Genomic DNA, 24,831 nt, shown 5'->3' with positions numbered 1-24,831 from the left:
AACCTGAGGGACCCAACCCACTACACAAGAACCTGATGGGAGAAAAAGCATGTCCACATCCAGGGGTAAAGACAATATGCCTCACTTTCAACAGTTCTACACAGGGTGTCCAGCATTCAGTAAAAAATTACAAGACACAGGAAAAAAAAGAAAGAAAAAGAAATGACCCATTGTCAAGAGAAAATCAGACCCAGAGATCATTCAGATGTTAAAGAACTTTCAGAGATAGACTTAAACAAAAATGTTGTTGTGGGGGGAGTTACATTTGTATTTCAGGGTAAGATAAAATGCTTCAGAAAAGCATGTAAAGTTTTTAGGATTCCCAATATTTACCCGCTTTAACTAACTATCTACTATCAGTCATAATCAGGTTGAATCAGATGGCTGTATTCTCCCTAAAGTAATCCTATTTTTTAAACATCCTATTTTTTAAACATAAATTAATGCAGTGGCAATTCTTCAGGAATTATAATAACCTGTCCTGCTCTGCCCAAGTCTCCAACCTGTGGATTTTATTCCCCTACCCTACACCTAACTTTCTCAGCGTGCCTTAGAAGGAAGGGAGGGGGATGAGAAGAGAATATTAATTGTCAACATGAATCACCCACTGAGCTAAGTACTCGGGACCATGTGGCAGAGCAGGAGGAGCAGCCATTGGGAATCCATGGGTCTGTTCCCAACACTTAGAAGCTCTGGGACTGGTCTGAATAGGGACCAAATTACAAAAACTTTCTGTGCCTCAGTTTCTTCATCTGTAAAATGGAAAGACAACAATCGCTCTCTATGGGCTTATTAAAAAGATCATCAGTGACTCAAGGTGGCTGTGTCCCCTCCAGGCAATCTCATGGGAGAAACAGCATCATTCCCATTCTCAGATTCACTGCAGCTTCGGAAGGCTGAGTAGGCTGAACTACGTCATTCAGTTAACGAGTGATGGGGCAGGAATTGGAACTCAGATTCACGTTCCTCTGGCAACCCTGTGAGGCTTCAGAGTCCAGGGCCAGCCTTGCTGCCTGTGGGCAAGTAGGGAGACTCAAGCCACTGATTTCTGTTCTCTCTTTCTATTTCCTCATCTATGAAATGGGATAATCATACCCACCTTGCACATCTATACTAAGCAATGTAAATACTATGTGTAAGGCCCTTGAAAATAGTACCTGACACAAAATAAATGTCCTCCCCATAGTGCTGGTAAAGAAGGTGAAAGTGGTAGAAGAGGGGGAGGGAGAGATAGCCTCAGGGGTAGCTTAGGAAAAGATAGACCTCTGGGCTTTCCAATCCAAGAAAAAAATTGGCCAAACATCTATTAATAGCTGGGGAGGGGATAAGACTTGGGCATGGGAGACTTTGGTCTTAGCCTTCATTCTCCATTTACTGGCTCCATTATATTTGGCAAGTCCCTTACACCCGCGGGGTCTAAATTTTCTCCAATGTAGTGACATGGTCACACTACACTCACAAAGATATTTAACCAGTATGAATATGTCCCAGACCTTGTCCCGGGTGTGAAGGTTACAGAGCTGAAAAGATGCAGTCCGTACTGTTAGTGGGCTCACAGTCTACTCACAGACAGGTAAGTCAATGCAATGAAGTGGGTGTGCTTGCTGCAGTCATATGAGGTTCAAAGACAGCAGGCTGAGAGGGGTGGGGAGCTGTGGGGACTGAGCAAAGACTCACCATAACAGATAATATTTAAACTGTATCTTAAAAAAGAGGTAGAAATGTATTAAGAGGCAGGAAAGAACTTCAGGGAGAGGAAACGAAGCTGGGACCCAAGTCCTGACTCTGGCTTAGTGAGTCTGGCACTCGAACATCCTTCCAGTGAGTTTCTCCTCATGGAAGGCACGAGGGCAGTCACAAACTCAGAATTAGACTGGGGTTAGCAAGAACCTGGTGGGCCCCCAAAACAACTCCCCAAACCCCAATATAAGCACAATTTGCTTATTTGTTTCGAATCTCTACTGCATAAACTTCCTAAGTGTCAGAAAACGAAGTCCTAAATGAAGAGGAAGGTAGTGAAATGCCCTAAAGCTCCCTTCTTTCTGCTGAAAAACAAACCAACTTCTCTTGGATCTATACCTATGCCTATTTATTGGCCACAGGGCTAGGAATGCTGCAGCCCGTGTGGAGATGAAAAGGAATGCTTTATGAGAGTTGAGCCTTCGCGAGCCCCCACTGAGAAAGTGCCGGCTATATAAAGGCTCCTTGGCAAGTGATGAAACACATGGCCCTTTCTCCTTATCATTCCCATGTCTGTGTGGAGAAACACACGTTCGCTGCGCTCCCATGGAATCCAAATCCCTGAGCTCCATCCCCGACCACGCACAAAATTACCACTGAGTCCCTGGGAAATCCTGGACTATGTCAGTTTGTCCATCCCTGTAACATGGCACCAGAATGCTCCCAACACAACAGAAGAGCCACAGCGAATGAAAAGAGGTGACAGGACGTGACCATCTTACAACCACCACAGTGATGCTTTAGTAAGGCAAGAATAATCTGCAAATGCTAAACTGCTAGGCAAATGATGGCTGGGGACCAGGGTTGGATATGGAAAAGTTTGGAAGGCACCACCTTTGCAAAATCATCAAACTAAATTTCACCAGTATTAGGACAGAGGGACACCAGTAACCTGATGGAATGGATGTCCCAAGAGGATACAGCATTTGTGTGGTAGCCCTGCAAAGTATTTAATTTGAATCTAACTGTGAGAAATCAAGAGAAACTTAAAGTTGAGGGGCATTTTTGGGGCAAAAACAACTTAGGCTCTTCAAAAAATGTATATGTCATAAAAAATAAATAAATAAAAAGGCTAGGGGCCTGTTCTAGATTAGAAAAGCCTAACTCTCCACAGAGGAAACAGGATTTTTTTTTTAAGATATTATTTATGTATTTGACAGACAGAGATCACAAGTAGGCAGAGAGGCAGGCAGAGAGAGGAAGGAAAGCAGGCTCCCTGCTGAGCAGAAAGCCCGATGTGGAGCTCGATCCCAGGACCCTGAGATCGTGACCTGAGCTGAAGGCAGCGGCTTAACCCACTGAGCCACCCAGGTGCCCCAGGAAGCAGGATTCTTGACTGAACACTAGATCTAGAGAATAAAAACTATAAAGAACATTAATGGGAAATTCTGAGAAATCTAAGTATGGATTGTACATTAGAAAAAAGGTGTCTTAATAGTGTTCGGTGTCCTGAGTATTGTGCTTGTATGTGGTTATATAGGAGAAAAAGCCTATTCTTATGGGATGTGCAGAAGTACTTAGTGGTATGGCAGAAGAGAAACACTTGGTGAATCTAGGTAAAGGCTCTGCAGGTGCTCATTTGTATGATTCTTGTAACAGCTCCAAAGGTTTGAAATTATTCAAAATAAAAATTTGGAAGGAAAAACATACCTAGGTCTCTGGAATAACCTTCCCTTTATCAAACTCAGCAAACTCTATTTCCAACAACCAGTGAGCCAGTTAACCTTTCTTGTTTACTAAGCTCAAAGCTCTTTGATGGGTTCAAAGAGTCACCATGTTTTATTCCTTATTGGGATTCTGATTCAAGGGACAAGAGGAATTGGGAAATAGCTAATTCAAAAATATGAATATTAAACCCAATGGCAGTTAATAGAAAAAAATTAGCAATTCTTATTAATTATTGTAGGTTGGTAATGACACTGTGGATAGTAAGAAATGTCCATATCTTTGAGAAAAGCACACTGAAATGCAAGGTGAGATGATAACTATGTCTAGGTTTGCTTTAAATGTTCCAGCAAAGAAAAATATAGAGAGAAAAAGGATAGATGAAGCAAATATGATAAAATCAGATAATTTTTCAGCAAGGCAACTGGTGTGGGGATTCCTTGTATCAATCTTTCCAGTCTTGGGAAGGTTTGAAATTTTTCATTATAAACAACTGATAGGAAATTTTATTCACCTCGCAGTCTGTTATCCAATCCAGATCTTCATCACACACCTAATCTACTTTTAGTGAAGCAATTGACTAATTACTCCTTTGGCCTCTCGTCTCTTTTCTCTTCCATTGCTTTCTACACAGTGCTGTCAGATGAATCTGTCTATAACCTCCTTTATATGGCCTCCGCTAATTATCTTTAGAGCTATCCATCATGTCACCCTATCCTTCCGATTAAAATAAAAATGAGCACTGACTTTGGAGAAGAGCGGTCAGTATATCTCTTGATTTGCCCAGACGGTCCCACTTCACATCTGTTGCCTTGACCTAATCGTTAGTAGTGTTCCCTTTTACTCTTTAAATGCCCTGGTTTAAATGATGGACTAGATGGTCACCCAAATCAGGTGATCCTGAGTTGAAATTCCAGATCTGATACATAATGTTATGTGACTTACTGAATATCCTTGGTCCTCAGTTTTCTCATCTGTAAGATGCCCACCACATATTAAGCAATCAATAGGCAGTTGATATAATTCTATCTTCCTCCAAACAAGATCCTTCTAATCTAGCCAGGTTTCTTCCCTGGTCCCTAAAACCAAACGTGCCTTGCTTGTGACCCCCTGAGTCTTGCTGATATTATTCCTCCACCCATCAAAACCCTCCTTCTATCCTTTGAAGTTCAAACCTGAGGTCCTCAGCCAACTTTCCTCATTGCTAAATACCTACAAGTCATCACTCACTTGTGACATTTAATGACCCACTGGCTTATGTGTTCTCTGGACGATTTATTTCTGCAAATACATTTGTCTCCTCAACCACAAACTCTTCTTTCCTTTAAAGTAGGGAAGTTCTCTCTCCCACATAAATCCTATGCACCTGTGGTAAGCACTTGTATGCCCTAAACACTTGTATGCCCTAAATGAGATCCAGGAAACTACCATTCTTCTAAGAAGAATAGTTTCCTTGAAAAAAAGAACCTAGAGATACAATCATGGTCCTAGTCATAAGAAGTTTTGCCTTGTTTTAAGAAATTCCTTCTTGATTAAGTCCCAAAGGGGGTGGGGTTGGGAAATCAGACACTTCCTACAAACTGAAACACAATTCCAAACCATTATTATTGTTGAACTTTAAGACCCCAGTCTTTCCAATGGTATATTAAATACCAGACAAAACACAATTTCCCTGTAGCTCTAAGTCCTTAAGTCAGTCTGGTTTTCAAATGTGCAACCTATTTTTTTTTTTAAATCTCATTTATCATAATAAAAAAATTAAACCCTCAAGCATAGTCTGGTTAGGTAATCTGCATACACAAGAGACCTGTGGGTAAAAATGGTTCAAAACCAGATGATCTAAATATCTTTCTGTTTTTCTTCTAGGACATAACTTTATGCCTCCATCTTATATGGTGGTAGAGTGTGATTTTAGCTATATAAAAACACTGACAAAAAAGATCTTTGCTTAGGGAAAAAAAAAGTCTAAAGACAGGAGACCAAAATGTAAACAGAGGTTATCTTTGGGTGGGAGAATGGATACATCTTTTATTTATGTTTCTGTGTATTCTGTATAAATATATTCTACTTGTAAAATGGAAATAAGGGGGACTTGGGTGGCTTAGTTGGTTAAGCATCCGACTCTTGGTTTCGGCTCAGGTCATGTTCTCAGGGTTGTGAGATCAAGCCCTGTATCAGACTCTGCACTCAGTGTAGACTCTGCTTGGGATTCTCTCCCTTTTCCTCTGCTCCTCAAACCTCCCCCACCCCAAGATTAATAAACAAATATTTAAAATGGAAATAAATAAAGGTATGTCTATTGTGTTGGTAATGAATGATATTACAAATGATTAAACAATTCACTTAGTCAACAGAGACACATTCATTCAACAAAAGCTCCTGCTATGCTCCAAGGATCAGGAATCCATTTGGAACAGGAAAGGAGGCACTGCCTCCCATGCTCAGAGAATCTTCCCTTGGCCCCTTTCCTGCTTGCTTATCCTACCAGCTCTCATTTGGCTGTACTATCTTAAACAAGCAAGATTATTATTTCTGGGCCTTAGTGGTCTCATCCGTATGATGGAATACATTGGATGATGATTTCTGACCCAATGATCTTCCCCAAATGACATCTTTTCTAAATCTAAATGGTCCAGTGACAATTCACAGTAAACAGATTAGGCGAAGGTTTCCTGATCTCATGGAATCAATACTAAAAGGACTGACTCTGCTACATAACTAGGTTCAAGGCATTTCAAAGGCAAACTCCCCAAAACAGGAAACAAGCAGATGGAAACACAATCAATCTCACGAGTAGTCAGGAATCTATATTAAAGTACTAACATGTTATGTCTCTGGCAACTAATTCAGTCTTTAAAATGTCAATGCATTTCTGGTGGTGGCATAAAACATCACAGGACCTCCTGGTAAATTGATAACTCTTTCTGAAACTTTGAAAATGATCAGATCTTTCCACTAATAATAATTCTCCTTGGCGCAAAGAAGTCTAAATGCCTGAATAACCCTGAGTGAACAACTGGAAATCAAAGTAGGGAGGGAGGGGTCGTTTTCTAGGTGGTTCCATTCATTTTCTCCATGTGGTCTAAGGTCATTGGCTGACGGAGGAGGGCATAGCGTAGAAACTAGAGGAGAGAAGAAAGAGTAGGTAAGTAGGAAATGGGAATGTGCTCGGATATACATTTAAAGTGGGGCCAGTAGACACAGCCGCTCTGAAAGCAACCTGAGAAAATGGTGCAACCAGATTTGGAATTCTTTGGGAAGATGATCGAGGTAGGAGGGGTGGGCAAGGGGATGTCTATAATGCAGGTTGTGGGCGCCCAAAAAGTGAAGGTGAGGGGCTCTCAGAGTGAAAGTGGGGGTGCTGAGTTGGGGAAAAATAAGCGAGGAGGTGGCCTGCTGTCAGCACAGCAGGTCAGGGAAGACCACCACTGAGGAGGAAGCCCGGGCAGAGATTGTGAAGATGCCAAGGAAGAAGCCACCCGCTGTGAGGTTGCAGAGTCCTCAGGTAGAAGGCGCAGCAGGTGCGAGGCACCAGTGTCAGGAAGTGGCTTAGAGTCTAAGAAATTTCTAGGCCAGTGTGCCTGCAGCACAGTGAACAAGTGGGCTGTGCAAGAATGCATCCACTTACGCATATAATTGAGACGTACTGAGCACCTGCTTTGTTCCAGACACCATGCCAGGTTCCGAGGATTGCAGTTGTTGAAGAGGCAAACAAGATAACATAACCCCCTCATCAAGACGTTTAGAGTTTAATAAACAAGATAAACAAATATTTACTATTACACCAAGATATGTGCTACAAGGGAAGGGAGCAGGGAAGGGGGTCCTACATTGGTATGGCTGGAGACAATCTCTTTGAGGAGATGACATGTGAGCAAAGACCTGAGTGGCGAGAGTGACAAGTCAAGCAGAAGAATGGTCCAAACAAAGGGAGCAGTCAGATGGTAAAGGTCTAAGGCAGGATGTGGGGTGGTGTGTTCCAGGAAGAGCAGGAAGGCCAGCTGGGTTAACTATTACAGTCATCAGGGAGCTACTATGTATAACCCTCCACACTGTCTGTGTGAGTCAGGAGGCCACTGCCATGGTCCAGGTGATAGGCAGCCTCACGAGGGGGATGACTGTCCCGACACAGAGAAGTGGCCAGCTCTGACACACATGTTCACAGCAGAACATCTGGCTTTTCCTAGACTAGTCTCTAGGAAGCCTGGTCTGTTCCTGTTATTGTAATGCAATTCTCCAGAGGCGTCCATTTCTGAAGTCAGCTATGAACTTGAATTTCAGCACAGATACTCATTTCTGCTCAGCCTTCCTTCTACAGCACAAGTTAAATCTGGAATGACTCTTTTAAAGACATGCAATTCCCTGCAACACAGGCCTCCAGGGTAGACAGTTCTATTGAAGAGCGGCTGCATTGAACACAGCATGTCACAGTAATTCCCCTCCTCGCGGCCTGCTGTCCAAATCTCATTAGGCTGAGTTTCTGGGTCAGCCAATTTCCAAGAGGATATTACAACATACAACCCCCTCTTCCCCAGGATATACAAAGCTATTTACTTTCAATCAGGTCTAAAGAGAGCCTTCATCTCAATTAGTAAACATGGGCCATGGAATCAGCAACCCCATCAAATTAAAATATTTTAAAATTAAAATTCAGGAATTAAAATTAAAATTCAGAGATTCCTGCATAATGTCATAAATGCTAAAGAAATGCCAGACAAAAATACACAGTTCTGTCACCACCTTTTGGCTCCCAGGGTGGACTAAGAAGCCTCCCCCTCACCGCTCCCCAACACAGAATGACTAACTAGAAGTCCTGTCTCTCAAGAGGCCATCTGTAAGCTAATCACCACTCTCCTCACCAGGCTCCAGAGACTTCTTTCACCTTGGCTGCTGCCCTGGGAGGTCTTCTCCAACCCTCCTCCTCTAGTTTGAAATTATGTAGTTCTTTTTTTTCTTAATCCCACTCAATAAAAATTTGGCCTTTTGGGATTTCTTATTTTTATTCCTACTTCGTAAGAGAACATGAATAAGACAAAAAAAGAAAGACAAGCCAGCCCTGGGACATAAGATGCAACTCCTTAGCTCCTGGCAGACAGAGATGTTCTGATCTCTGGTTCAGCCCCCACATGCTTTTGGCATTTGTGGAAAAGGAAGACGTGAAGGAAGGGGCGCACGGGAGGGTCCTGTACTGGTGGCTAGAGGCAGAGCCACTGTTCTAGAATGCCCAGAAGCCACCAACAATTGCTTAGGCCAGTTGTTCAGGAAACGTTCAAGACAAGAAGGAAGGCTTTTTCCCTCATGTACTCTCACTAAAAGGAAATTCTGAGACACAGTCAACAGTTGGCTTAATGTCCTGATGCAACTGAAGAAAGGCCAGAAAATTCCAGAAAGCACTGAGGAGAGATGCATGAGAGGAACGCTCACCAGGAGCCCCTCTGCTGAGCAGCTCACTCCAGGCTGGAGGAGATGAACATTTATAAATAAAGGGACCATAACAACTCACACTTAGCCTTTCACGTTCATTTTTTTTATACAAGGTAAAATTGCTCACTTGACATGAGTCAAACTGGGTAGAAGAGGAACTCAAAACTGAAATGATAGCTTATTAGAAATTACAAATGAAAATCTGTATGTCAAATCTAAAGGATATTTCTAAATTTACAGGAGAAAGCCGAAACTATTCTTAGGAGATATTTTAAAGACAAATCTATTAGGAAATGAGAACAAAAAATGAAACAATTGAATGTTTAACCCAAAAAGTGAAGGAAGAAAATTAAATAGACGTGTGAATGCATAAGGGAAAAATTCCTAAAAACAGATCGACCAAACGAACATAATTTTTTATTTCAAAGACACACGGAAAGCCAGTAAAGACCAGTCCTTCATTGTAAAGTTTATTCCTGTTGTGGCGGGGAAGACGGAGGTGGAAAGCAAGCAATGCAATGTCTGAAAAGACATGTGGAAATGTTCTAAAATCCATGAGTAATAACTGGACTTAAACCTACATATCAAAAGTTAAAATCATGCTACTCATTTTCCTTCCTAGACTTCTTGGAAGTAGAGCTCACAAGGCGAGAGGCACTGCTTGATCCCACTAAAAGGTATCATGCAATAGCCTAGTCTAAAAGCATGATAAAAAGAGTAAGATCCTGAAATCAGGCAGACCTGAGTCCAACTCCTGCTCTGCCCACCCACAAGCTGTGTGATCCCGACTAAGGGCAGTCCTCTCTCTGAGCATCTATTTGCACATATGTAATATAGAGATGATGTCTACCTTACAAGCGACTAGACAACATTATTAAGATGTTTTTGCATTTCTAATGTAGGTTTAAACTGGATCAACCTTTAGGGAGTGCAACTGGGCAATGTCTATTATAGGTACAAATTCATTAAATTCTAAGTTGGCCTGGCAATTCTATTTCTAGAAACATATCCTCCATATGTACTTGCACATTTATGAAATAATTAAAGTGATTTTTAACACTGTTTGTAGCAGTAAAATGGTGGAAATGAGTTAATCAGTAATGGACTCCTTCTACAGTAATAATAAAGGGTATGAGGAATTCCCTCTTTATGTACTAATATAAAGTAATGACCAAGTTGTATGTTTAACAAGAAAGCGAGGTGCCAAATAATATATTATCAATATACAATATATTATCATTTGTGAAGAAAAGACCACGTGCACATTTTTGCTCATGTATGTAGAAAAGACATCTGACAAGGCACAGACACACGAATGTATGCATAAAACTGATAATAGTGATTGTCTGTAAAGAAGCTAGCTAGCTGGGACAGAAGCTTCACACTGCATATCTTTTTTTATGTTTAAATTTGGGGCCATGCAAATATGTTACCTATTCCGAAAATTCAGTATTTTTAAAATTCAGTGAGATATTGGAACAAATCAAAGTGGAAAATACCAATAATTCAGCTGGAAAACAAGCAAAGGCAAAAAGAGGAAGTTCTTTGCAAAATGAAATGTAAATGTATAAAAAGATATGTATGACTCACCAGTGATTAAAGATATACAAATTAAACTATGATTTTTTTTTTCCTATAATGTGTCAGACTTGCAATGATGAAAAATCTCAATAACCAGAGTTGGAAAAATGTGTGGGTATGCATGTATTTTCATGCATTAATAATACTGGGTATGCAAATTGGTACACAAACTCAGGAACCACTTGGTAATATCAATCAAAATTTTTTTTTCAATCAAAATTTTATATACACACATTTGTAACAGTAATTCCTTATCTAGAGGTTCCTCCTATTGAATTTACTTGCCCAAGTATGCCAAGCTAGACATTCACAAGCAGTCCTTGTAGCAATATTTGAATAGCAAAAAGAACTGCTAACCGAAATATCCATCAAAAATAGTGAAATGCATTGTCTAATCAACGGAACACTATATAGCAAATGAGGAAAAAGACCTAAATGCCATCACTATGGAACAGAATAAACACAACATGGCTTACTCATACAATGGGACATTGTTACAGCTCAAATGAATGGATTAGAATCAATGGGTTTCAGCATGAATAGAAACCCAAAACTTGGAGCACCTAGGTGGCTCAGTCAGTAAAGCACCTGCCCTTGGCTCAGGTAATAGAATGGGGTCAGCCCCGTGTCCAGCTCCCTGCCCAGTGGGGAGCTTGCTTCTCCTTCTCTCTCTGCCCCTCTCCCTCTCTCTCTCTCTTGCTCTCTCTCACTTGCTCTAGCGAAAAAATAAATGAAATCTTAAAAAGAAAGAAAGAAAGAAAGAAACCCAAAACTTACAGCAAGTTAAAAAACAACAAATAAGCATAAAACAGGACTCACACACAAAACAATACTCTTTGAATACGTATAGTGAATACATAAAAACATGCACTGAGAGGAAACGGTGTCTGTGGAGAAGCATAGGAGGGAAGGCAGGAGAGGAATGAGATCAGGGATGGTATGTAAAGGGGATTCCAATGTTGTCAATTATGTTTTCTATCTTTTATTCAAAACAACCTGACTAGTTATTCATTCTGGGAGCATAAGAAAACTACCAATGTTTTATGAATTTTCTTCTCTGTACTTCCCTGCATTTTGTGAAGTTAAAGAGAAACGAAATGGATGTCTAGAATAATCTATCAGATACTGTAAGTTTGAACAGCAAGGGGCAAAGAGCACGTTGAATAAGTCCTTTAAAAGAATGTATGTGTGTGTAAAACATTTTTTATGTTTATTTCCAGAGCCTAGAACATAGCCTGGTACTTGGTAAGGACTCACCAAATACCTACTGAATGAATGAACGAAGGAGTGAAAGAATAGCTACATACAAAACTTGTTAGTAATCATGACATTTTAATGTTATTTTTTTTTCTAAGGATTTCATTTATTTATTTATTTGACACAGAGAGAGAGACAGAGTGAGTGAGCACATGAGGGGGGTGAGGGCCAGAGGGAGAAGCAGACTCCCTCCTGAGCAGGGAGCCCAATGAGGGGCTTGATCCCGGAACTCCAGGATCATGATCCAAGCCAAGGGCAGATGCTTGACTGACTGAGCCACCCAGGCACACTTTTTTTTTTTTTTAATTTGCTTTTAATGTGTATATTTGCTTTTAATGTGTATATATTGCTTTTATATTTAAAAATAAAATTAGCTTTAAGTTATTTTAATAAATACTGGGCATGAGAGCAATGTACATAATTGGACTCATGTGGTGATTTAGATTTAATCAAATATTTATTCCTTCTTAGTTCAGGTATCTCCAGGACTTCTCGTCACCTTTAGTCTGGATCACACATGATGTTCCTCACACTGTAGCTATTCCTTGTTCTTAAGCTCTCCACAGATATTTAATTACTGTTAAGTTTGGGAATACTGTTTGCTAAAAAATTATAAACTTGAGTTTTCCCATGAATGTAAAAAAGCAGTAACCTTGAATATAAAGTAATAAGTGTCTGAAATACATAGAGCTATCATAAAGTTTATGCACTTTGAATTCTAAAGGAAAAATGGAGCCACCCACTGCAATGCACACGTATGAAGTGAAGCATTAGGATTCCAAAAAAGCAGAGCTGCATTAACAGCTGACAATGCAAGAACAACAGAAAAAATTTGCAAAGCTGACAGAAAGGGAAGTTATAGAAAAAAACTGTAACGCAGAGGAACACACTCCAGAAAGACACATGGCCCTGAGGGTTTTACTGTATAAGAGCTCAGTGGTATCATCCTGACACCAGTATTTCAAAAAAGTACACACAGCAAATGCTCAACTTTTGCCGAGTAAATTAAAAATTTGGTAGGGAGGGAAAAGTGTGTTTTTCAAGCTCGGAAGTACCAAAACAAAAGCAAGAGATTACAAAGGATCCTCCGAAGTACCAGGCTTTGCCAGCATCAGTAAGTTTATAATCCATAACTACAAACTATGAATGACAGTGGAGACCTGGGGAGCTAAATCCCACTTTCCAGCTGCCCAGATCACCCAGCCATCAGGTCCTTCCCTCATGCACCATGAAGTGACCACCTCTGCCAGGTACACGTGACCCTCTGCAACACCAGTCCATGCATCTACTTACTGGGTGCAAGTGTTTGCTAGGCCCGTGACAACTAAAAATCACAAATGGAGTGACTCAAAGCACAGGAATGTATTGTCTCACAGTTCTAGGGGCTGGAAATCCAAGACCAAGAGTGGACAGGGCCATGCTCCCTCTGAAAGTTCTAGGGAAGAAGCTGTTCTAGGTCTCTCCTAGCTTCTGGCAGTTCCTTGGCTTGTAGAACCATCACTCCAGTTCTCACCTGGCATCTTCTCCATGTCTATATCTGTCTACCAATTTCACCTCATAAGGACACTAATCCTATAGGGTTAGGGGCCCACCCTACTCCAGTATGACCTCAGTTTAACTAATGGCATCTGCAACAACCCTGTCTCCACCTGAGGTCACATTCTGAGGTACCAGGGATTAGGACATCAACATATCAATTGGTGGGAGGAACACTTCAACCCAAAACACTCAATGTGCTCCCAACCTTCCTTCTGCCTCTTTATGTATAATAAGTTCAATGTGTAATTAAATATTACACAAACTAAGGAAATATGCATATAAAAAGAAAGAGCACAGAAAACAAAATGTTCTATAAAGACTTAATAAAGACCAGTAATTAGATGAAATCACGTGTGAGTCAACTGTAAAATTCTGGGAAGAAAAAGCAAACTAAAAACACACAACTCTGAACTCGACGTGTTTTCTTGGAATTCAAAGAAATCAAAACAAAGAAGCCAAAAATTACAAAGAATACATTTTGGCTGCTATTTATATCAGAAACGCTAATCATGAAACTTCAAACAATTAACTCATGTTAAAAAAATGTTTTCAGTCTTGGCTCTACATCAAAAGGTTGGTGAATGAGTGTTTCAAGTTCCTTGTTTAAAAACCTTTCCAGCTTGGGCAACACCCTAACAGGGACATATCCATGAAATACTACTAAGTGAACACTTGCTGTTACAGATCATGCAAAGTATTTCATTTTGTTCCCTGAGATTTTTAACAAACCTGAGAGCATGTTTGCAAACAACATTGAAAGGACTGGACACGTTGTGAATGAATGCAAGTAGACAGTGATCATCAGTGCTGCTAACATCACAAAAAGGGAGACAACCAGACAGTATCCGTATCCTGGTGCAAATGTACAATACCACCTATACAGTGCCTTTGTAGAATGAACTTGTATCTGATCTTTGTAAGAAAGGCAGAGAAATATGTTAAGAACGCCATGAAAATGGAATCAACCAAGTTTAGCCTATAAGAAATACTGCAGGAAAAATAACCAGGTTCTTCAGCAAAAAAATTGCAAGGAGGAAAAAGACCTAGAGGCTCATCCTAGAAATTAAACAGAGACAGGAGGAGACATATCAACCTATTGTAATATATGAGCATTATTTGGATCCCAATTCAGTCAAACTGTATTAAAAAATTGTACTTACAAGACAATCAAGAAACCTGAACACTTCAATACTTAATTATATTAAAGAACTGCTGTTGGCTTTCTACAGTGTAATAGTCCAGCATCTTTATTTTTAGGGATAAGTACAGAAATATTTATAGATGATAGGATAGAAAGACTAGAATTTGCTTCAAAATGAAGGGGATGAGTAGGAGGAATAGGTAGAGGTAGAAACCAAACAAAATTGATCATGAGTTGAAAGTTATTGAAGCTTGGGTGATAGGGAAATGAAGGCTCATCAGAAGGCCTTTGGGAGGAATTTAGGTTTAGATGAGGTGTGGAAGTGGAGCCCTCATGATGGGGGTAATGCTTCATAGGAAGAGAAAGAGACCTGTGTACATGCGGGCTCATGCTCTCTCTCTCCTCCACCTGAAGATACAGTGAGAAGACAGCTGTTCTCAAACAAAGAAAATGACTCTCGCCAGACACTAAATCTCCTGCACCTTGATCTTGGACTTTCGGCTTCTACAACAGCAAGAAATAAAATGCTGTTTACGCCCCCCCACCCCCGGCTGTAGTATTTTGTGACAGCTGCCCAAACTGACTAAACAGGTCCCAACTGGAAACCTCCCAAGTGCCAAGCCAGTAGGATAGATATATAAATTATAGTATATTCATATGATAGGAGAGTATGCAACGGCAAAATGAATATTTACAACCATATGCAACAATCTGGGTGAATCTTACAATTAAGATATTGTGCAAAAGAGGGCAGAAACGAAAGTGTATGTACTATGTTCCAGCAGGTATAGTTCATCTATGCCACTGAAAAGCAGGAGGGGGTGTTACCCTTGGGTAACAGGAAACAAGTAAGCAGGAAACAAGATAGGGTTCTTCTGGGAGCTTGTTCTTTGTCTTGGAGCTGGTCACACAGATGTGGGCAGTTTGTGAAAAGTCATCAAGTTGTCGATACAGGTGCACTTCTTGACTTGCGTATTGTACTTCAACACAAAAATCTTTTAAATATTTTTTAAATTAAAAAGAAATACATTGATTTAGTAGATACAGAGTGAGACCTAAGGATTTGCATTTCTAATAACCTTCCAGGTGATGTTGATGCTGTTGTTCCAAATTCCACATTGGGCAGCACTAAGCTAGGCCACTAGTGTCCAAATATACCTGAGAATTTCCAGGAACAGGCTCAGTAGACAAAGCATACTCCTATGGCCTCCTTCCTGTAGCTCAGGTGAGGGTGACAAGATTGCTGAGTGAGGCCTCCCTTCATTGTCTACAGAGCCCCATGTAGATGTGCTGGCATCTCCCCAGGCTCATGGCCTGACAATCTCCCAGCCATGAAGAGCTCTAGCTTTGGCATTCTCCAGGCCATATCCTATGAGCCACTATCTCAACTTGCATCAATCAGGCCTCTACTTATGCACCTGGAATGCTCTCCTCTGCTTCCTGAAACCTTCCACACCCTTCAGCTCAGTTCAGATGCTACTTCCTCCATGAAGCCTTCTCTTGGCCCCATCATGACTAATCCTTTCTTGGGATAGCCAAGACACCTATTTACACTGGACTATGAGCAAAGACAACCCTACCCTGCACCTCAGCCTCCTACGGAGGTGGAGATCTCCTCCCTCAATGTCAGTCTTCCGAGAATAGAGAAACTCAGTTGATGCCATCTCTGCCAAACAGCACCAGGCTTGGCACCTAGTAGGAGCTCACTACATATTTGCAGGATTAAAATATGAGCTCTTAGAATCAAATAGCTTTGAATCTGATTCCATTTTTCAGAAATATGACCTTGGTCACATTACTTGGTATCACTGGGCTGTTGGGGAGAACTATAGAAGAATGTAAAGGGTGTGTGTGTTGAAGGTGTGAAGGCAGCCTTCAGAAAGGCTTCTAATTCCTGCCCCCAGGAGTCTGTGAACGTTACCTTATTAGGAAAAAGGGTCTTTGCTGACATAATTAAGTTAAGGATCTTGAGACGATATTATCCTAGATGTAAGGTGAGCCCTAAATCCAATGACAGGTGTCCTTATAAGAGAAGGCCAGTGATACAGAAGGGGGTTGTGTGAAGACAGGCAAGATTAGAACACCTAGAGCCACTAGAAGCTGAAAGAAGCAAGGATTCTCCCCTAGAGCCTTCAGAGAGAGCATGGTCCCACCAGTACCATGACTTTGGACATCTGGCCTTCAGAACTCAGAGAGAATAATTCTCTGTTTTCAACCACCTAATTTGAGATCATTTGTTATGGCAGCTCTAGGAAACCAGCACAGTGGGGATCCAATAAATACTTGTTCTTTTGTCTGTGCGATCATCAAAGTCTGACATTAGTTCAAAGGCTTTTAATGAATATGAATTTTAAACATTCAAATTTTATTTGACAAACACACAGCACTTACTGTATGTTAGATAATGTTTTGCAAATGTTTGCTTTGCAAACATTATTTCTTTAAATATTACGATGACCCGAAAGGTCCCATGATTATTTTTTTCTTGAGAGAGAGACAAAGAGAGAACGGGGAGAGCGGCAGAAAGAGACGGAATCTCAAGCAGAATCCATGTCCAGCATGAAGCCCAACATGGAGCTTTATCTCATGACCCTGAGATCATGACCTGAGCAGAAATCAGGTGCTCCGAAAGTACAATGACTCTTTTCATCATTTTGCAGAGGAAAAAGTAAGAAACGGAGAGCTTAAGTAACTTGCCCAAGGTTACAGAGCTAGTAAACTATGGAGCCAGGATTCAAACCCAGGCAGTGGCTCCAGAAAGTGAGTTCCTCACCCCAGCTCAAGTACTGGACTTGTTCCAGAATCTAGATCCCCGTGCAGCAGAGGATACGTGGCAGGCCTGCTAGGCCTACCTTCTCTCCTGCTACTGTCCACCCTGCTGTGAAGTTCAGACCCAGCACTGCCTTCCCTGTAGAGACCACACTTCACAGCTTATTCTGCAAGAGTAAATTGGAGGACTTCTGCTCAATGCCAATAGAAAAGTGGCATTTAATTCCACATTGGTTCCATCCAGCAGCTGTTCCAGTGGCCTCTTTCTTTACATTCGTACTTAATCTCTCATTTCCTGCATGTACTTAAAGGCTTCCTAAAAGAACATCACCACTGGAGACTAGAGGAGTAGGGAGATTTTCTTGTGTCTTTTTGTGGGCCTGGCACACATGTCCCAGAAAAGCATAGCCTGCCTCTGTTGATGACACACAGAAAGTCAGGACCATAGTCCAGCAGGACCTTGTAGACAACGTTACAGGAATATAGTCAATAGGACAGGGTTTTCTGTTTAGCTACAAAAGTTGTTCTATGAAGCAGAAGACACATGAGATGAATTGAACAGTGCCCGTTACAGTCTGCAGATGTGTCACCTCCCCGCCAAGCCCACTCCACACTCACAGGTCCCTGGGGACATATGAATGCAATCTGCACAGCAGATATCCACAGAGGCAACATAGTGCAGCACTGGGGGAAGGGAGACAGAGTCATGGGCCCTGGGTCAAACCCTGGGTTGACCGCTTAGCCATCAGTGTATGTGACCTTGGGACAGTCCCTGAGTCTCCTGAGTTCTAGATCAGCAAATACAAGCAGCAACTATGAGCTTAGACAATAAAGTCTGCCTCTACCATGGATTCCTTGTGTGACCTCCAACTAGTTGTGGACCTCAACTTCCTCTTCCATAAAATGAGAATAATGCTACCTAGCTTGTAGAGTTATTGAGCTGTTCAAATCCCGAAAGCAGCTACGTGATAGCTGTTTGCTCGTACATAAATTAGGATGAGAAGGCTGCCCAGCACAGTGAGTGACACAGGGAGGAAGGATGACTAGATATTAGTTCTTTCCTTCAATGACCTTATCTGTGGCCAGGCCCACTGCCAATATGAGTGCTGGGATCCAAAGGAGTCAATGCTGGCTTTGTTTGAATTAAGTAAGAACACACAGGTGTTGGATATAACATCCTGATTCCCAGTAGACATTGGCAAAGACACATCTATTGGGCTGTCCGCCCTATCATTCCCTTTCCTGGGAGGCACCTCCCTACCTGTGCCGTGGGGACAGTGATGGCTCCCAGGGTCAGGCCCACGAGATGTGACCATGGCCGCCATTACTCAGTGGGTCTGTTGTAGGTGACTGGCCGAGGCAGAGCTGGAACTTGGGTTTGGGACTTAAAAGAGAAGAACCCCCCAACTATTCTCCAGGAAGTAGGCTTGAATTCTGGGGCACTGGATATCCTGGTTCTCTGCCAGGAGGGTCTGCAGGAGTGGATGAGCCCAGACAGAGGGGGGACGGGAAGGCAGAGGTGCAAAGGGACTGTGTGCAGAAAGGAGCCAAGGTGGGAGACAAGGAGGCCCCGGAGTGAGACCCAGTCCCTAGTGGCTGGGCACCACGAGGTAACTGGGAGTCATGATGATAAACTCCTTTTTGACTCTCTCAGTTAACAGGTTTATGTTACCTGCAAGGGAGGGCACTCCCACTTACTACAACATCCCGCCCAGATCTCAGACTCAGCAGAGGACAAGCTTCACTCTTCCCTCCTCCCGCCTGCCGCTCACCCAGCTCTGGCACCACCAAAATCAGATTAACCCAGAACGCTGTCAGAAACAGGTCAATCAGCCTAAAAAAAATCTCATTTAAAAATACACCCAAAACAGAGCAGAGAGTAATTTTAGAGACTTTCTATAAAAATAAAATAAAAGCGGGGCTCCAGTAGACTAACTCTGATCTGGGTCATGATTTAAGCCAAATTCATCATAAGACTCGTGAAATTGAAAAGGCACTGTTGACCATCCACGCCAGATCATCTTCTATCACACACACTCTCAGTGGGCAAAATTATCCTTTTTTATAGCCACCCATAGATATTTTGAAAGCACTGTGGTAAAGTAAAAGGGAAAGAAATGAGCCACAAGGTATGCTGAGAAATAACTCATCCTGGAGACAGAGGTTTCTCAATCTCCCTCTGGCTAGCTGTGTGCCTTGAACATGTTCTCTTGTTCTGACTTAGCTTTCCTGTCTGTGAAGGGGGGTATAATAAGTAGAAATAAGACCTTCATTTACCACCATCATCTACCTGCCAAAGTTGTTGGGGGATTCGAGTGAGCTAATAGCAAAGAATGCCTTACGGCAGGTACCGGGGATAGTAGGAAAGAACACAGAAGAAGAAAGAGTGTGACAGATGAGGAATAAAGACCATGTGATAGACTAGCACTGCCCCCAAACCCTGCCTTCTAGAACCAGAGAACCAGTTCTGGGACTGCGGGGCTTGTGGGAAGACACAGCCCACTGAACTTCGAAAGTAATGGAATGGCTTCTTCCATGGTAACTCCTGGAGTATTCCTGATAGAGCAGCAGCAAGGGTATTTCAGTGATCCCTCCCTCCTAGAGACATCTTTTTCTCATGTCCCTTTTCGGCACCAGTCTTGGTGTCATATTTGGTCAATTCTTCCTCTCAAATAATAATATTACTAGCAGCTACATTTATTGAGGATTTTTATCTGTGCTTTTCAGACCTGGTTTTAAACACAGGTTTTACATACATCATCTCATTTAAGCCTCACAGATAAAAGCTACAAAGTGAGTTATAATTATAGTCATATTACATCTATGAGAGCAGAGGCTCTGAAAATTAACTTGGCCAGGTCACCCAGCAGGTAATAGACAAGAGTTAGGATTTGAATCAAAGTCCTTTGAAATGAAAGCCATGAAATTGATCCTGCCTCTGTTTCCCCCATTACCTTTGCCTTGTGCTGAGTTAGCCCATTATTATCTCCCTCTGGACCACTGCAGAACACTCTACCTCCCTAAGACCCCTCCCACCAGCTGCTATCAGATTCTTTTTCCAAAACCCAATTCCCCTTCTGCCTTGGCTCCCAGCCCCGACCAGGTAAACCACAGAAAATCAGGCACTCTCAATAAATGATGGCCAAATGAATGACATTTTTGCTTATGCTGCCTTAGCTTCCTTCCCTCTACAAAATTTGCCAGCTTATCAGTCAGGGTCTGACCCTTAACAGATTGATTCCATAAATACCCACCTCATGGGTCCACCCTGAATCACTCTCTCATCCACTCCCTAAGGCATCTGGTTCCCTGTGCCAGGAACACCCCTCCCTCAATCCTCCAGTCACCCTGTCATCATCACCATTTTTAAGTTGAATGAATGGACAAGCAACTCCTCCTGAATGTAAGCCATCGTTCTCTCCTCAGAGAGACTAAGCAGGGGACTCTTGCAGCTTCAGACCAGGGGCAGGTATTTATGAAATACCCACACCAGGTTCTCGAGCATGTTCTACTGTGCTGTATAGTTACCTGTCTTTCTGGTCTGATCTAACCTGATCTTTTCCTCTGCGCAGGAAGGTAAATAGACTCTTGTGTAAACTCCAGCTAAACAAGACCATTCCATCTTGGATTTATAAGGATACACGACGGGCTTCACTTCAGAGAGTTACAAATGCAAAATCCTTTATATTGTTTGGCTCAGACACGGGATGCAAAGTGGAAAACTTCCCAGTCCAATAGCATGAGAAAAGGGAGGTCAGGATCGAGGGTCCTCCCTTTCTCTTTCACTCCTGCACTGGACCAGGACCCTGGATTCAAAACTCTCTACCCTTTCAAATGAAAGTATATACCTAGGGGATCATTCTCTCTGTGAATATGTTACTTTGTAGAGGACTTGCCATGAAGTCATCTGAATGACTTCAAGGTTAATGTATTAAGTTAGTTAAGCTAATGAGTAGGATTCGATTTCTCTCTCTCTCTCTCTCTCTCTCTCTCTCCCTCCTGTACTCTCTTATTGTTGTTGTTTTTACATCTTCAGTTATGAAGATGTCTGTTTATGATCTGGCATTCATGAAACGCACTGGCCCAGTAGGAAAAACCATGTCTGCTACATGCCTTTTATGGGGTAAAGAACCTATAAGGGAATCTGAGACCATTATGATATCTAGCAACTGGATGAGACAATTTAAAAAATGGGATGGTGGGGAAAAAAGAAATCCAACACTCCAAGATCTTAAAGAATAATTCAATATTATATTCTTTAAGAAACCCAATCCCCGACCCCCTCCTCCAAGGGGTAATGCAGCTCTGCTCTGGTATACTATTGAGACTTTTGGGAATTTCTTTTTCCAAAGAAGTAAGTATTGATGAAGGTCAAGGGACAAGCAGGGCTAACACCCTCAGATTACAGCAGGATTTAAATTCTTCAGACGGCTCCTTCTAGACTAATAATGACGCCAGAGTTCAAAACCTGAGAATGTGTTGGATATAGGATACCTCTGACCTTATAATTTGAATGCAAACTTCTAAAAATATGGCTTTCCTTTGTAAAACAAGGGTGAGGAAACCTTTCTCTGAAACCTAGAGAAAGCAAAATAAAGCAACATATGGAAAGAGATTATAGGGTAACTAATTACATGAGGTGCCTTAATGACACATGGATGCTTCACAGTCTTTTTGAAGATGCTGTTATAAATTCATATAAACAACTGAATTCTATTCCTTTTGCATAAAAAAACTCCAAAGAAACTAAAACTAAAAACACGAGGTATTTGATTATTCAATAATATTTACACCAAGTCTACAAATAAAGGAAGAGATACCTATCGAGAATAGTGAGCTTATATCCCACATTAATAAATGAACTATTTTCTACTTCTGTCTCTTGGATTTCCAAATTTAGTCTTTCAAGCAGGGACATAAACAGTACATAGTATTTGTTCAGGTTCTCTTCAATGGCAACAGGGCTCAGAGTGATTTGTTTCATTACACTGAAACTTAAACTAATAAAAAAATGGAGAACTACACTTCAAACTGTTTCAGTGTCTTAATCTGAAATAAAAAAGTAAGAAAATTTTAATATAAATGTATCATAATGAAAATCTATAAACTGCCTATAATATAAACAAGTGTTAAAGCTCACTAAATACCTTCTCTCTCTCTCTCTCTTTGTCTCTCTCTCTGACTCTCTCTCACACACACATACACACACATTGACATATAATCCTCTTATGAACAACAGCTGACCAACTAAAGAAGATGATAAGGATTACTACAAATTTTATCATTTGTATATTGAAGTAATCAATAATAGCATTCAAATTTTCATAGTTTAAAGAACAATCCTAGAATAAGTCTAACATGAAGTCAATAAAAATTTAGACTGCCAAACCCTAATAGCAGATACTTCTCACAGACCATTTAAATTTTCATAATCTCGTTCCTGAAAACCCACGCCCGCAGACTTCCCAGTACAGGGAGTAGGACAAACAACAACAATACTCATGAAGGATAGGGCACCATGCCATTAAAGTTCTGACAAGAGACCATCCCTCCTTTCCTTACACTTCACGTCTTAGAACTGAAGCGAAGAGTTAGCCAGGTAAACATGGCAGGTCAGGACAGTCATTGTCCTCAGCAATGTGAAATTGTACTTTGTGGTAGGTCAAGGAGGGGTCAGTCTGTGAGTGCTGGCCTAGCCACCAGAGGTAATTATTAACTCACCTGAGAAAATTTATTTTTAACCCTAATTTTTACCTTTGGTTTGCACTTGAGAGTAATTCATTGCTCTCACCAGGAAAAAAAAAAAAGAAAGAAAGAAAGGAAAAGGAAAAGAAAAAAAAAAGAGGGAGGGGGGGAAAAAAGATCAGGAATTGGAAAACCAGCATAGCAACATTGTTTGAATTCATTTCTTATAATCACATTCATTAACAACCTATTTAACCTGGCACAAGTGTTCCTAACTTTTGTCTCAATACTTTCTGCTCCTGTGCAATCCAATCACTTTAATGTTATGTTTTAAAATACTGCATATATAAATAAAATACTGAATATAATACATATTTACTGTATCATGATTGACAAACAATATTCTGTGTGCCTATGTGAGTGTGCCTGGAGACAAACTGCCCCCCCACACCATGGGCACTTACCTTCAGGGAAAGCATTGGGCTGCACCACACTGAGGAAGACATGCACCATTTTAAAGAGACCGCCAATGGGCCCAGCTTTGTAAGAGTCTTTGGTCTCATAGTTCGTGGTCGGCAATTCAAATTCCAAACCATCAGAACCCTTTGTGGATGACAATGGCCCCAGGGCAGAGGTATCCCCCAACGGCTCCAGCAGCAGCAGGAAGCTGAGGAGGAGGGCCATGGCTAGCCAGATCCTGCACGCATAAGGTAGAGATGGGGGCCTCAGGTCTCAGAGGTTCTGGAAGCCTAGGATGAGACAGGAGCGTGTGTTCCTGCTCCAAAGAGGCTCGGCGGCAAGTGCTGGGTGTGCGGAGTCCACTCTCTTCCCTGGCCGGGCTGGCATGCAGCAAAGGCCTTCTGAGAATCTTTTTGTGGATCCGGGTCCGGGTCCGTGGGCTCAAGGCACCATCCCTGGTGGGAGAGAAAGGCAGCACTCAGTTCACACGCGCCTGTCTGCCCCAGGAACCTCCAGAGAGGAGGCGGCACAGCTTAGAGGTAGTGCATCTGCCTAATCCGCTGCGTGGGAGGCAAAAACAGAGACTGCTTAGAGCTGCAGGGACACCAAAGCCAGAAGGTCCCACCCCAGGGTCCAGATGCATAACGCAGACCTTGATGGGTTCCAGAAACACTCTATGCTGCAGAGAAAGCTGTTCGGCCTTAGGAAGAGAGACTTACTGAGCACTTACTATGTACCCAACACTACTGTACGTGCTGGGCCAGCTGGACCCTGTTGAAGGCATTATACCATTTACAGATGAGGAAACCTCTCCACAGAGGACTTCAGGGACTTGCCCCAGGGTCAGGGATGATTAACGGGGCGGGGGGTGGTTACAATTCAAACCCTGGAGTTTTCCTTCAGAGCCCCTGCAAGACACCAGCACACCGTTCCTACAGAGCCGTCTCTCTGGGGCTCCACGCAGGCCTTCAGAGGCCCCAGCCATAGACCAGATGCTTATTTTTTCTCCAGATTGGTGCAGGTGTCCCTGGTTTCTGGAGATACATCTTACCTGCTTTTTCTTCTACTCATTTGCTCACTGACCTTATTTCAGACATCTGCCTCTCCACCTCATCCCCAACCCAAACTAGAAGACCTCAGGGGCAAACCAAGCTGTCTAAGGCTAGGTTACACTGGAATTTACCTTTCTAACATGTTCATCAGGTAATCCTGAAAGAAACCTTTGTCCCCAAGTAACTACCTGGGAATTACAGGTCCCAGGGATGAGAGACAGGGCAGTGGGAGATTCCCCACCACCCTTCCTGGGAGGGAGAAACAGGAATGTGAGAAGCAGCTACCAAGCCAAGTGTATAGCTGGGGCAAGAGACCCAGAGGGCCTCCAAAGTAGACCCTGTCCCCTTGTGTTTCTAGCCCCAGAACTGAACACAAGACAGGGCAGAATTGGGGTTCAGTAAGTACCCCTCAGTGTAAAACTGAAAAAGCCAAAATGACTGATTTGCTTATGCCACTGTGTAGAACTAGGTGCATCAGAATGCAACATCGGAGAGGAACTGGGATGCTCTGCACCTATT

At 42.0% G+C, this 24,831-nt stretch overlaps 1 protein-coding gene across 6 annotated transcripts in view; it reads right to left on the bottom strand.

Moving 5' to 3' along the window:
* PROM1 (prominin 1) overlaps positions 1–24,831 on the bottom strand; it is a 125,701-nt gene that overhangs the window by 80,308 nt on the left and 20,562 nt on the right. For all 6 annotated transcript variants that reach the window (XM_044226070.1, XM_044226073.1, XM_044226074.1 and 3 more), the window contains exon 2: positions 23,266–23,715. In XM_044226070.1, the coding sequence (XP_044082005.1) occupies positions 23,266–23,485 (220 nt within the window). In that variant the 5' untranslated portion in view covers positions 23,486–23,715. The remainder of the gene's footprint in view (positions 1–23,265; positions 23,716–24,831) is intronic.

This window comes from Neovison vison, chromosome 11 (assembly GCF_020171115.1).
Source record: "Neovison vison isolate M4711 chromosome 11, ASM_NN_V1, whole genome shotgun sequence".
Classification (NCBI taxonomy): Eukaryota; Metazoa; Chordata; class Mammalia; order Carnivora; family Mustelidae; genus Neogale; species Neogale vison.
Note: the sequence above shows the minus strand (reverse complement) of the source record. Positions and strands in the feature narration are given on the sequence as shown.